The following is a 13,654-nucleotide window of genomic DNA, read 5'->3' as shown; positions in this document are numbered from 1 at the left end:
GCTGCCCTTCTCTTGTTATCCGTTAGCATTTGGCTCCCGGCAGTGTTGCCGGTGGTATCCAGGGAGGCTACAGAGAGACAGGCAGGGTTGCAAGGTGACTGTGGCTTGGAGGGGAGTGCTAATATTTAAAGACTTCTTTGCTGGAAAAGCTCTTAAGAAAAGAGCAGCAGCAGCCATGCTGTGTTGGTACCTTGAGACGGAAATTAACGGGGCAGCAGACAGAAAACGTGCCTGTTTCCCCAGCTGGCCCTGGGGCCATGGGAGCTCTTCCTTTTTCCTCTTCAAACAGAGTATTGTTATCGGCTTTTAAAATTAGCCCTGGTTCACACCCACAGAGCCTGCCATCTGTACAGATAATTCGAGCATCTCCATGCACTTGCTCATTTGAATAGTGGTGATCGCGCTTTCCCACAGGGCTGGAATTGAGACCATCGACAGATTGCCACAAGCGTCCTCAGCTTTGCGTATGAGCAAACTGGTTAAATGGAGCAAACCTTTGGACTGTGCTTGGCAAATCGGCAACCACCTCTTTTGCTTCCTTCCCTTTTCCTGCCACTGTTATCTTTTCCTGCTTAAAATCCAGGGTACATTCTCTTGGTTTCCTCGCCTTTGCTTTAATGAGCCTCTGACAGCCAAGCGTAGCGCAAGAGGAGGCATTAGAATTAAAAGATAGTTAGATCTAATTAATCGCACGCATGAGCTGCGGCTTGTGTCTCGCTTTCTCTCACTCTCTGCATGAGAAGGACAGACACAGACGAAGAGAATCCATCATGTCCGGAAAAGTTTTCATTTTGATCTATTTACCTGGAAAGGCAAAGATTGGCGACGCCCATTCTGTTAAGCAGTGGAGCTGAAGTGGAGTTTTCTGACTCTTCTCCCACCACATCTCCCAACAGATGACAGCATTTGTGAGAGAGGAAGGGCAAAGGTCTTCTCTGGAGCCGCTTTGACAATTGTGGATTGAAACAGAAACTCGGACACATTTTTCTTCTCAGAAAAAACACCTCCACTTTCATTTTCTCGCCTGTTTGAAGGACAACTGCGGCTTGATAGTTCGGACCCAGTTGAAGTGATGCAGCCCTCCTGCTAGGGCTACCACTTCAGGATATACTTTGTTAATGTTTCCCTATCCAAAGTTCCCTGCACAGACCAATGAACATTGGAGGGAGAAAGCTTAGACAGCACCCTTCTTCCTGGCACTCTAGTTCTCTACAGTCAGGGATCTGGGGGGTGAATTTATTTATTTAAACATTTATACCCTGCCTTTCCTCTTCACTCGAAGTAGGTGAGAGACAGCTCCCTCATTGGTTGTCTTTGTAAGTATTTATCCTTCATCTTTAAGAAAGCAATGAGAAGACCAGATTGCTGCTTCATTTGTATGTGGAGACGTGAGCCGTCTCGCCTTTCATCCACAGGCTTGCCAGTGGCAAGGAAAACTAACAGGGAAAAGGGTAAACGCATTGTAAGGCAGCCCTGCAAAAAATCCCCCTCTCCTCCAAATGAATAGCCTCAAGAAACATTGACTGGTTCACCTACCTATATTAGCTAGGGGGGGGGGCTCCTGCCAATGGTTGGTACAAGATCAGAGAACCAATTCCTTTTTGATTTCCCACAACTTCCCTCGGTGATCTGGAAGCAATTCTTCAGCACCACAGACAGGTGGCTCTTAGGAGCCCTGCCCTAAGGGTGTCAAGGTTAGTGTGTCAGACTAGGATCTGGGAGACAGGTTTGAATCCCTACTCTGCTCTGGAAGCTCGCTGGGTGACCTTGGGCCAGGCACACTGTCTCAGCCTAACCCACCTCACAGGGTGGTTGCGAGGATAAAATGGAGGAGAGGAGAACGATATAAGCTGGGCAGAAAAGCAGGGTATAAATCAAGTTAATTAATTAATTAATGACAACGATGGCGACAGCACAGTAGCAAGGAACTCCCGTTGCGGTAAGCAGGGGAAGCTCAGGTCTTTTTGCCTAGACCTAAAGTCTCACATAAATGCACAGCCCAGTTCTTCAGCCTCCTTGGGTGCCATCAGCCTCCCTCACCTCGTGGCATCGAACAATCATGCAATGCAACATGCTGTGCACAACTCAGAAAGGATACAGGCCTGTGCTGAGACGGCGTCCGATGCATTAGGGTGGCTCATTCTTCTCCGTGCTTCCTGCATCAAATATTGTATTCTGTACCCCTCTGAAGACAATCGCCTCCAAGTTACTGTGAATTTTGATCATTTGGATGTGATGGGGATGCATAATTTAGATGCGCTTTACACATTTTGTAAAGTGCAGTCTGAGCAGAGCTGCACTGGTCATTGACTTCAAGTGGACTTTGAAGGATGTTTGGCATTGAACTGGTAGATATGCACTTTTTTTTTCTTCAAAAGGTGTATCCCTCTCCTCTCTCTCATGAGGACCCAAAGCCGTTTATCGCTTGGTTCTCCCTTCCTCCACTCTACCATCATAACAACCTGTGATTTGGAGAGGCTGAGAGATCATGAGAAGCTCAAGTTTGCATAATGATCTTCCATGGGAGAGCAAAGATTCAAACCCAGTCATCCTAGGTTGAGATCCGACACTCTGACCACTATACCACACCACCTCCTTACTCCTGTAAAGATTTATGAATTTACTTCACTTATATAACCCACCTTTCTTGCTGAAACCCAAGGCATAGTACAAAAAATAATTTGATCAAACACTCTAAGACATCAAGTAAACAAAGTATTAAGACTAAGATTACAGAATTAGGGAGAGAAAATGTCTAAGAAATAACATGCCGTATGTATCCCAAAGCATATCTGTTGCATATTGTCCAGTCCTGTCCCTCCAGGGGACAAAAATAATACAGTTCCATTCTAACTGTGACTGCCTTGGCTCAATACAGCTTATTTGGGGTGGGGTGGGGGGATTCCTGTCAGGGAGGAATTCAGAATCATCCCTGAATTTGAGGATGGGAATGAAAGAGTCTGCTACAGGAAATGTACTACTGGGAAAGGAAGGAGTGAAAGGGAGAGGAGCAGAAGGAAGTGGAAGGGGCTTGATGAGAAGGTTGGAAGCTGGGACTTTCCTTGACTCGCTTTATTCAAAGCCACCAGAACCTACTGGTCTAGAAGTAGGACTTCGACCTCGGACCTTTACTATGAAAGCGTGAAGGTAGTGCCTCTGTGCAGGTACAGAGTAGATTTCCTTTTTCACCACCATAGCAGGCCCCCACAGAACCCCATACCAAGAGATGTGGAGCTTGCAGATCTCTGTAGCAATTTGGGGATGTCTGTTCTTGCCCTGTTTGCTTTTGAACTTTACTCATTTGCCAGCACTGAACCATTGCCTGCCATCAGTTGCCAGCTATCATTTGCCAGCCCTTCTGCAGCAGCAAGGGTGGAACGGCCTTTGCGCTCTCTAGCTCCCCTCCAGCCCCTTTGTGATTGGCTTCTGCGCCTCTCTCTCTCTCACCTTCTCCCCTCCCGCCCCCTCCTAGGGCATCGCTGTGGAGCTCCTGCGTGGTCCTACCCCTACTGGCGCTCACCTGGATGTCGGCTGTGCTCGCCATGACCGATCGACGCTCCATCCTGTTCCAGGTCCTCTTTGCTGTCTTCAACTCGGTCCAGGGCTTCGTCATCATCACTGTCCACTGTTTTCTGCGCAGAGAGGTGGGCATCTGTGTGCTACCAGCTGGCTAGTTTAGGTGTGGGGCGGGGGGCTACACCAGCATTTCCAGCTCCCTTTTCTCCCCAATAGGGACCCAAAATGACTTGCAATGTTTTCCTGTTCTCCACTGTATCCTCACAACAACCCTGTGAGGTAGTCCCAGGTGGGTAGCCACATTCGTCTACAGTAGAAGAGTAAGTTTTGAGTCCAGTAGCTCCTTAAAGATCAACGAGATTTGCCAGGGCATCAGCTTTTGAGAGTCAAAACTCCCTGACGTATCTGAGGAAGGGAGTTTGACTCTTAAAAGTTTAGGACTACAAGCTCTACTGCAGCTTATGCCCTTCTTAAGTTAGACGGCACCCTCCCCAATTACTTACCCAAAGGGCTTAGAGGAAAGAGAGGCACAGAGGTTCCCATCCAGGTCAGGAGAAGCACAGCCCGGAAGCTCCCATGTTCCTGTGGTACCTCCAAGACACTGTTTTAAACATAGACAGCTGGCCTGAAAACATTGGGAGCATTTTAAAAACCCAGATGAATTAAAAGGAAACAAAGCCAACAGGACAAAGCGTCTCCCACTGAGCCAATGTAGCCATTCCCAACTTCTGTGTCTCAGGATGTAAATTAGTTAAATAATGGAATGCCCACCCACAGGGGAGGCTTCCTGTTGTGCCTCTACATGCTCTCCTCCTCCAGCCTTGCCTCTGCTGGGGGGGGGGGGCTCTGCCTATGTCTGCATCAGGAATGATTGAATCATTCAGTCACTTCGATGCAGAAGGGTGGCCTATAAGGAGGAGGCCCACTGAGTCTCTGCTTGAGTCATTCCTTTGCTTGTCCTCCTTCCACTCAAGAGGCACCCCAAGATCAGTGACTTACACTGAAAAACGGAGGATGAAGTCCTCTCAGGTGGAATAATTCCTATTTGAAGGACCTGCCTCCCCACCCCCCACCCTGCCCACTCTTTTTTGCTGGAACTATGAAGTGGGTCTGCAGTTTTAATTCTCTGCATGTCTCTGCTACCCAGAATTTGGGAAACTCTGAATTTTGGGGATGAGGGGGCATCCCCAGATTAAATATCTATTATGTAGTTTTCTACTTTGCTAACCTTAGAAATGGAAGGGGCTTCTTTCTGTCCCTACCCCTCTAAAATGGCATTCACAGTCTTGAGCTACCAGCTACCCATCCAAAATCAATCAGTCCCGTTAATGCCAGTCTGGAACATGGGTGGAGACTTGGCTCCCTTTCCCTCCATCTACCTGGAAACAACCTTCTCCTTCCGATTCCATCCGTCTCTGCTCTGAATTCCCGAGCCCCCCTCCAATGCCCCCATTTATCTTGGCATGATGGGCGTCCAACGACTGTTCCATAAACATAAAACACAAGCCACCGCAGAAGTGGCGGGTGCAGTGCCTGCTGCTGCCAGCTGCGCCCCCACATCCCCATCCCTCACTCTCCTGTCAGAAAGAGGGTGCTTATAGCATCTGTGTCCTTGCAGCGAAATGGGCAGATTAGCGACATGATTCCTGACGTCCAGGTGCTAAGAAGGTCATCCAGAACCGCAGGCTCGTGTTTGGGGCAGGCAAGCGGAGACAGTCAGAATTTATACAGGCTAATAAACAAAAGTCTTGGGGGTGGGGGGAGACGCTAGGCATAATGCCTGCTCATAAATACTCTCAAGGTAATGGCAGAGACGGCGGTGGGGAATTTGTTATTGCAAGAGGGGAGGTAGGAAGTGAAGCAAATCACTGGGAGCCTCTCCCCCCCACTTCCAATCTGTGCTTCTGCGCCTGCCCAGCCCACCCCAAGGAATTCTCTTTCTCATTCACCTTTCACAAAAATCTAATTGAGGGTGGTGAGCAAGGATCTCCTCCCACCGCCACAGAAAACTGAAAGCTAGATGGACAGCACTGCACTGTGTTGACAGCCAGAAAGCCTCCGGGGTTCAGATTGGGCCATGGGACCCACTGCTGCCATTGCCCTGCTCTACAGAGAGCCAGCACGTCCCTTGATTGCCCCCTAAAGCCCCAGACGTCCCTTCCCATCCAATGCTCTGCCTGTGGATGCACTTGAGTCAGCAGCACTCGCAAGTCACCCCCTGGCAAAGATCTCTCCGGCATACAGGGATGGATCTCAAGGTTGGGAGTGAGGTGGTGGAGGAAATCGTTCGGCAAGGGTAAGAGCTGGAACGTTGCAGTCTGCAACCCGGTGGCTGGAAGATTACCTCTCCTCTCTCAGGTGCAGGACGTGGTAAAGTGCCAGATTGGAGTGTGCAAGAGTGACGAGAATGAAAACTCTCCTGACTCCTGCAAGAACGGGCAAGTCCAGATCATGGTGAGTGAGTGCGGGGCCCATGCCAAGGCGTGGGTGGTGGGTGGTTGGGACCGGCACCATGTGCCGGAAGAAAACTTGCCTGGGGCAAATGTGGAGCTTGATTCTCCCAGTGCAGGTCACTTGATGTGGTCAATGAGATATTTGAGTGACCATCTGGTCCGCAGCCATTGCTGTCTTGAACATTACTGAGCGTGAATGTAACAAGCTCTCCCTACACACTCGTGTGCCTTATCTTAATGATCATTACTGGAGAAAGAAGGCTGGGATGGAGATGGTGGCTTGCCCTAAGGCTCTGCCTGGCAAGTTCAGGGCTGCTGAGACTTTCCAGCTCATCCTCTTAGCCTCCACTCCAGTAAATGTGCTTGACAGCTTTCACTGTGTGTAAGATGGGGGCTCTGTCCATGTCAAGATGGTGGCCCTTCCATTTTGGAAGTGGGTGCAACCACCTTGCATGTGTCAGGGCATGCATCATGCCTTGCCTATGCCCGTTTTCAAGGCTGCTAATGCCACCCTGGTTTGGAAGATCAAGCCCGTTATGCATGCCCTGTTTCTGCCTGTCTTTGGTATCCAAGGTAGTGCCATGGTTTAAAAAGCACTTTCCTCCAACACTGTGCTTCTCTCCATGCAAGGTCTGAAGACAGCTGGAGCAACATAGTTGAACCTCTTTGTGCTACCCGCGATGCATTCATTTCTCCACTCCCCCTTTCTCTCTGTCTCTTCTTCTCTTTCTCTTTCTCTCTCTCTCTCTTCCTTTCTCCCCCTCTTTCTGTGTTTTTATAGACAGATTTTGAAAAGGATGTTGACCTGGCATGTCAGACAGGTGAGGCCCTCTCCCTCTGTTCCTGACGCTCACTTGGGGTGGCCGAGGAGGGTTCAAGGACCATGGCCTTTCAAAACACGAAGCGGATCAGGCGTAGAGTCCAACAGGGAGAAGCATTTACATTTTGCTGGGATGAAGCAGAACTTGCAACTTGGAGATGGGGCAGTGATAGAACATCTGCTTGGTGTGCTGAAGGTCCCAGGTTCAGTCCTGAGCATCTCCCTTTAAAAGATTCTGTAAAAGTATCTGAGACCCTGGAGAGCTACTGCCCGTCGAGACCCCCCTGGATAGACCAAAGGTCTACCTTATAAGACAGCTTTTTGTTTCCCATTTGGGTTTGGGGAGATCAGAAGCTGGGCATTAGGAATTTAAGAGAGAAAGCGAATTGAGCAATCGATTCTTCACCCACCTTATATTCATGTCTAGCTGCTAGAAAGTCAGTTTGCCCTGGAGCTTGTACATCTGCAGACAAAGCTGCCTTGTGCAGAGTCAGGCCATTGGTCCGTCTCGACCAGGATTGTCTCCCGTGATGGACAGCAGCTCCATAGGGTCTCAGGCTGAGGAGGATCTTTCCCATCACCTGCTGCTTGAGATCAAAGAAAGAGCCCTGCTGCCTGGGGCCAGCCAGCCATCTAGTGCAACATCCTGTTTCGCACGGAACGAAACCGTGGCCCTGGAGGGCAAACAAACAGAACTGAAGTCAAGGTCCTCCTCAGATGTTGCCTTTGTGCAGAGTTTTAAAGCCTCTGGATGTGGAGGTTCCCTTTACTCACCATGGTTCCTGGTGATGGACCAGACCTTCGTGTATCTAATTTCCCTGTAAATCCATCTGTGCCCATGGTATCGAAAGACATCCACTGGCAACGAATCCCACACTTTAATTATCCTTTGGACATGCCACAGATTGAACCTGGGGCCTTTTGCATTCAAGGGTGGTGTTCTGCCCTTGAGTTATGCTCCCTCTCCCTTGGCACCCATCTTTCGGTTTCAGTACCCTGAAAATCACAAGGGGCATCCAGCTTTGCAGGTACAGAGTATCCAAACGGCTCCCAGGTAGATCACTCCCACCCTTCACTCCTCTGTGGGTCATCAGGTTCACAACCAAGCTAGCTTTGTTTTCTCTGTATATAGGTGGGACCCCCATCATAAGTCTGAAAGACTAGCATAGATCCCTACTTAAGAGACTCTTCCTCCTTTCCTGCCCCCCCCCCAGTTCCTGCAGGGTGGGAGACTTCCTTTAGATCACAGATACCCCTTAGTTAGTTTGAGAAGTGTTAAGACATGTTCTATTTGACTGCCCTTTTCCCTCCCAAGTCCTCTTCAAAGAGGTTAACACGTGCAACCCGGCCACCATCACGAGCACCTTGTCACGTATCTCCCTGGACGGGGACGAGGATCCTAAGCTCAACTCCAGCTCCGAGGGTGGCTTGGGCTTCTCCACTCTCCCTGGGAATATCCCGCCCACCTCGATCCTGGTCCAGGTGCCCAAAATGACGCACAACGTGGTCAAGGGTCTCAACGAGCTTAATGACCCGCCCAGCAAGAAGGACGTCAACTTGGATGCCACACGGGGGCCTGTCTACATGTGCGGCGATAGCAACCTGCGGCAACTGGACTATGGGTGGCTACGGCCTCAAGAGGCAGCCGTGGAGAGCAACTACATGGTGCTGCCACGACGGACAGTGAGCCTTAAGCCCTTCACCAGGGAGGAGGGCAAACTCAACATCAAACTGGACGAAGCGCCAGGCCTGACCAAGGTCCGTCATATGATGGAGGCTGAGGCCTACCCTTCCTTTGCCTCAGTAGACCACATCAACGTGAACTTGAACCAACCCTATGGGACGATCAAGCACCCGTACGGCCTCCAGTTCAAGCAGCAACCTACAGTGAGGCAAATCTTGGCCTCGGAGGTGTCGGAACGCAGCCGCACTATGCCACGCACCGTGCCAGGTTCCACCATGAAAGTGGGCTCCCTGGAGGTAAGAGCCATAGTACACAGGCACAGGGTGTCAACCCATCTGATGGTGTATATGGGAGTTTATCTTTGGCATAAGTACCCCTGAGCTCCAGGTTCCCATGTTTGGTTATGTAAGCAAGCATGCACACAAAGGTGGCCTGAAGAGCCTGCAGATATAAAAGAGTTACATCTGAAACAGCTTTTAGTCTACAAAATGGCTCTATATGTACATACGAGAAGATGTATCAGTATTACCTACCTACCCGCCAAAACATTGGCTGGTAACCATTCCATATAAAGAAAGGATAGAGTTACAACCTGATCCTTAGCATGTTTATTTGGAAGACGATCCCACTGGAGTTAGTGAGCTTTACTCCTGTGTCACTGTGCATAGGGATCATGACCTTAACACTTGCTAGGATGGCTCTGGAAAGAACAAGAAGCCACCCCTGTACCCTCCACCCTATCAGTTCCTCCCCATTTGCTGTTCATTCATGGCAGTAACCACCTTGAGAGCAGCTGCCACCAGAGCCAAGACAGATGCAAGAGCTAAGAAGAACCAGATGGTACAGGGAGGTGGGCAGCGGACTGGCTGTTTCTCTTCCTTTTTTCTCTCCCAAGTCTACAAGGGGGTGGATGAAAGTCAGAGCATTGTTCACAGTTATATGGAAGAAAGCCCCGTTGAAGTCAGTGATATGCCTAAAGACAGGCTGCAGCTGTGTGCGCTTCTTTTGAGCACATCACCCACTTCTGGTTCCTTCCTCCCAAGCTGATGCATATGTAGTTAGGGCAAGGCATTCACTGCTACGAGCACAAGTCTGTCTGTGAAAGAGCCAAGCTGTAGAGTTGTGCATTTCAGTTCTTTGCAGATTGCGATACTTCAGACTGCAAGAGGAGGGGGCCATTATATTTGCATAATTTCATTTGAATAATTTTCCATTTAAAAATTCTTTTCTAGCACCATGCAGAGTCAATTCTCCCTGATCTACTGGTTTTTTGTGTGCAACCTCCGTTTACACCGAGGAATCGAAGGAAGTTTCAATTTGTGATTTAGCTGATGGTGTAGTTTGGCTTTTTGCCTATAAATGCACATTTTTTCAGTAGTGGATCACAACCCTCTGTGTACATTTCACATGCACTGGGTGGGGAAAGGGTGCAAAATTCTGGGTCTGTATAGGTAAAGCCATAAAAGAGTATGCCAATGTGCAGGTATTAAAAATCAGGTTGCTGTTTCAAGTATGAATTAGGGATGCTGTGAATGTTACTGCAATGTCAATGCCAGCGCTGTGAATGTCACTGCAAATCTGTTGGACAGTGGAATTTACCCTGCTCAACATACTCAATTGGACTGCAGGCCAATCAAATATATGTTCTGCTTGCATCAAGCAACTTGAACAGGTTTTCAGAATTGCTTATTGGAAATCAGCTGGGAGTCAGGGTTTGATCTCCAAGCAGTTCCCTGTGTCCTAGCCTTGTTGTGGTGTAGGAGAGATTCAGGGAAAATCAGAGACTGACTCACAGCTGATAGGAAATCACCTGGGAGTCGGGTTCTGATCCACCCTGCTCCCAGGAAAAAATACTGCACAAAGAAGTTGGAGATCAGAATTGATCAGCTCTCTTTGCAAAGGGGATCGTTTCTCTCCCCCACCTTTCCAAGCTGGGGGGAGGGAGCAACAGAATCCTTGCTGCTAAGCTCCTCAGTGCAAAATGGAGAGAGAAAGTGCTTGTTTTCTCTTCTGTTCAGCCCAAAACAACAGCTTTAGGTAGGGAGAAGGGAAGGAAAATCAGCTTGTGTTGCTGATCACTCCTCACCTATGCTAAATTTGCTGGATGTCAGCAAGTCTCGAAGGCAGCTAAGTTTCCAGGGTGGGAGAAGACCCCAACCACCAACTGATCAGCTAGGAAGTGGCTTTGATTCCTCCTCCCTTTAAAAACCTTGTTGGCTACAGAACAAAATTTCCCCAGCAGGAGATCAGAAGTTGACTCCCAGCTGATCCCTCCAGTGAACAGGTTGCAAACAGCTGAATAGCCTGTTGATTAACTGGCTGCTTGATCACCACTGGTGAACAGGATGTGAGCTGAATCAGCAGATGTTCAAGCGTCCCTAGTATGAATATGGATTTCATGAAAATCATGGAGAGCATGAGTTCCTAGAACAGGTAGTGGGTCTATCAAAAACTGGGTTTAGCTGTGCTACTTGTTTACCAGTATAATATTATCATAACAGTCATGGATTGTCTCCAACTAATCCTTTGAATGGTCATTTGAAGAAGGTGCTATGGATGCTCTGTTAGAGATCCCTAGCGCCTGTGTGTAGAACTACAGTTCCCAGAATTCCCAGGGCTGAGTGATTGTTAAACCCATTTTAAGTCTGTAGTGTAGCTGCACCTGTAGAAGAAAGAGGTGCATGCAAGCAGGGTTGGAATTGGTTAGAGGGTGGGGAGACAGTGTAGTTAGCTGCACTGGCCCAAAGCAAATCCACAAACAAAAACTATATTGTAGTAGTTTTAATTAAAATTAGGCAGACCAGCACAACGCAGTGTGCTTTAGAATTCTTTATCAGGCCAGATGTTAAAAAATAAAGAGGGGAGGATGGGATCTCTCAGGCAACATGGGCTCCATGTGGGCAAAAGATGGCTGGCTGATATCAAGTAGCACCCTCAGAATGCTAGGAACAAGCAAAAAAAATTACCACTTTCCCCGTTCTATAGCAGGACTGTTTTCTACTTTCCAAAAAGCGAATCAATCCCCTGCCTGAGCCCAAAGCAAGAATTTGAGGGGGGGGGGTATGCTGCTCAGCTGCATGTGGCATTGGGCCAGCCTTATCTTTCCTGCCCCTCCCCTTTGCTGAATGATATCCCTACTTGGCACTGTGTCCGGAGGGACAAAGACTTGATTCCCACCCTAAATACTAGATTTTCAAAGAGAAAAAAGTTGCTTGGACAAAGCCCTGCTGTGGGAACAACCTCCAGTTAGTCCACTGCTTGGTTTTAGCACACAGGAGATGGCAAGGGGGTACACGTGGCATTGAGCTGAAGCCTCAAGAGAAGTTGCACTCGATTGCTCATGTGGGGGGGGGAGTGTTAAAAATAGGGGATGAGCATGCAAGAGAGCAGAGGGATGCATACTGATGAGAGGCCAAGAGTGAGGGGGAAGGGGGGTCATGCATCCTAGATCATGTTCTGATCCCTGCACCACCGAAATCAATCCTGGGCCTCTGGGTTTCCCTTAAGTGCGGATGGAGGACCTGAAAAAGCTCCCCTGCTAAGAGCCTCTTCAGGTTGAATGCCAGCTCCCCTAAACCTGATCCTGATCCTCTCCAGCCATATCCATAATGGCTTCCTGTCTCCCATGTGGCCCTCACTTGCTGGTTATGCCTGAAAGACACCATCTGATTGGCAGGGCCAGGTCAGAGACGGGGCAAGCCCTATTCGCTTGGCACAGGGTGCCCATTATCACTGGACATATCAGTCACACTGCACTGGGGCTGGAACCTGCTGCCCCCTGACTGTGCCAAGAGTGCCCTTCTTTTCACTGGCAGGAATCCCATTATGCCTTTTCCATCCACACTTCTTGGGTTTCCTTGTCCCTGGTGCACAGCCTCCAAACTCTTTCTCTCTTTCGCTTTTAATTGCTGGACATACTAGTAAAGGACTTTTTTTTTTTTGCTTCTTTGTGTGTATGTTTTTGTGGTATGTCTAACTTGTGCCCCCTCTCCTCCAGAGGAAAAGGCTACGGTATTCCGACCTGGATTTTGAGGTAGGTCCCCCCTACCTTCCTCTGTGGTCTCCCTCCCCAGGCCTCCTCGTGGTAAAGCAGTGACCTCCCTCTGTGACCATTTTGCTGCCCCTTGCTGTCTTCTCAGGTGCCTGCCAGCAAGAGATTGATTTGCCTTGACATAAATTGGGTTTAATAGCCATTCTGTTCAGGAGGCTCTGGGAACTGTAGTTCTAGGGATTTCTAACCACAGCCTCAGCAAACTACAATCCCCAGGATTCTTTGGGACAAGCCAGTGAAACTGATATGAATTCAATATATGTTTGCCATGTGGATACGTCCCCAAAGCAGCCAAACACAGAGGTCTCTTGTAAATCACTGTCTCTCTGCAACCACTTGGGGATACCAGTTAACTCTGTCACCCGGTCATGTGGTGGGATAAGTTATACACATACATGCTGATATATGCCCACGTGGCTTTTCCTCAGGTCCAGATAGCTCTGGTAAAAGTCACCTCACAGCCAGGGACAATTGAAAAGGAGCCCCTGGTGGCTGCAGGCACGCCAGGTGTGCCACAGGGCTGTCTCTCCACTGAGGCGGCATTAGGCTAAGCACAATGTGACCAATTCTAGAGCCTTGGGAGGCTGCGAAGAGATGATGGAGAACGTTTCTATACCTGTCTCTCTGTCAGAAACCTGGCTGGCATCTCAGCTCTGGGGAGACATGCCAGCGTGGGAGAGGGAGCTTTCTCCCTTGCTTCTGAACTAATGTTCATTTTTTTAGTTTATTTCCTCTCCCAAGCCACTTTCCTGGCTCTGATTTAAGCATAATCTGATGAAACAGGCTCCCAAGTTTTATAACGGACAATAAAGAGTGTTAGCAGTTGATTAAAATGCTGGAGCCGGAGATGGGAGTATTTTAGCTGGGTTTATAGAGGGGAAGAGATAATATCCTCGCAGTTATCAGGAGAGATTTGATAGGGGGTGTAGTTCCAGCAGGCCGCGGAGGCTCATTGTCTGCTGGTATCAGCCCATAAATGTTGATCTGACGAAATCTCCTGTCATTCGGAGACTCTGCTGAGGAAAGGAGGGAGATGCAGGCCTTGTCCACCATCCAGTAAATGACAGGAAAAGCCATTCATTTTTCAAGCGTAGTGATGGTTGGTACAGTAAAGGAATCAGTGCCCTGGT

The 13,654-nt window shown here is 48.9% G+C and overlaps 1 protein-coding gene across 1 annotated transcript in view; it reads left to right on the top strand.

Moving 5' to 3' along the window:
- Positions 1–13,654, top strand: part of ADGRB2 (adhesion G protein-coupled receptor B2) — a 114,577-nt gene that overhangs the window by 97,285 nt on the left and 3,638 nt on the right. Inside the window, exons 25-30 of the mRNA XM_054999374.1 lie at positions 3,473–3,644; positions 5,875–5,970; positions 6,751–6,790; positions 8,105–8,271; positions 8,314–8,769; positions 12,471–12,506. Of these exons, the coding sequence (XP_054855349.1) occupies positions 3,473–3,644; positions 5,875–5,970; positions 6,751–6,790; positions 8,105–8,271; positions 8,314–8,769; positions 12,471–12,506 (967 nt within the window). The remainder of the gene's footprint in view (positions 1–3,472; positions 3,645–5,874; positions 5,971–6,750; positions 6,791–8,104; positions 8,272–8,313; positions 8,770–12,470; positions 12,507–13,654) is intronic.

Source organism: Eublepharis macularius, chromosome 15 (genome assembly GCF_028583425.1).
Source record: "Eublepharis macularius isolate TG4126 chromosome 15, MPM_Emac_v1.0, whole genome shotgun sequence".
Lineage (NCBI taxonomy): Eukaryota > Metazoa > Chordata > Lepidosauria > Squamata > Eublepharidae > Eublepharis > Eublepharis macularius.
The sequence above is the reverse complement of the archived record's forward strand: the minus strand, read 5'-3'. Positions and strand labels throughout refer to the sequence as shown.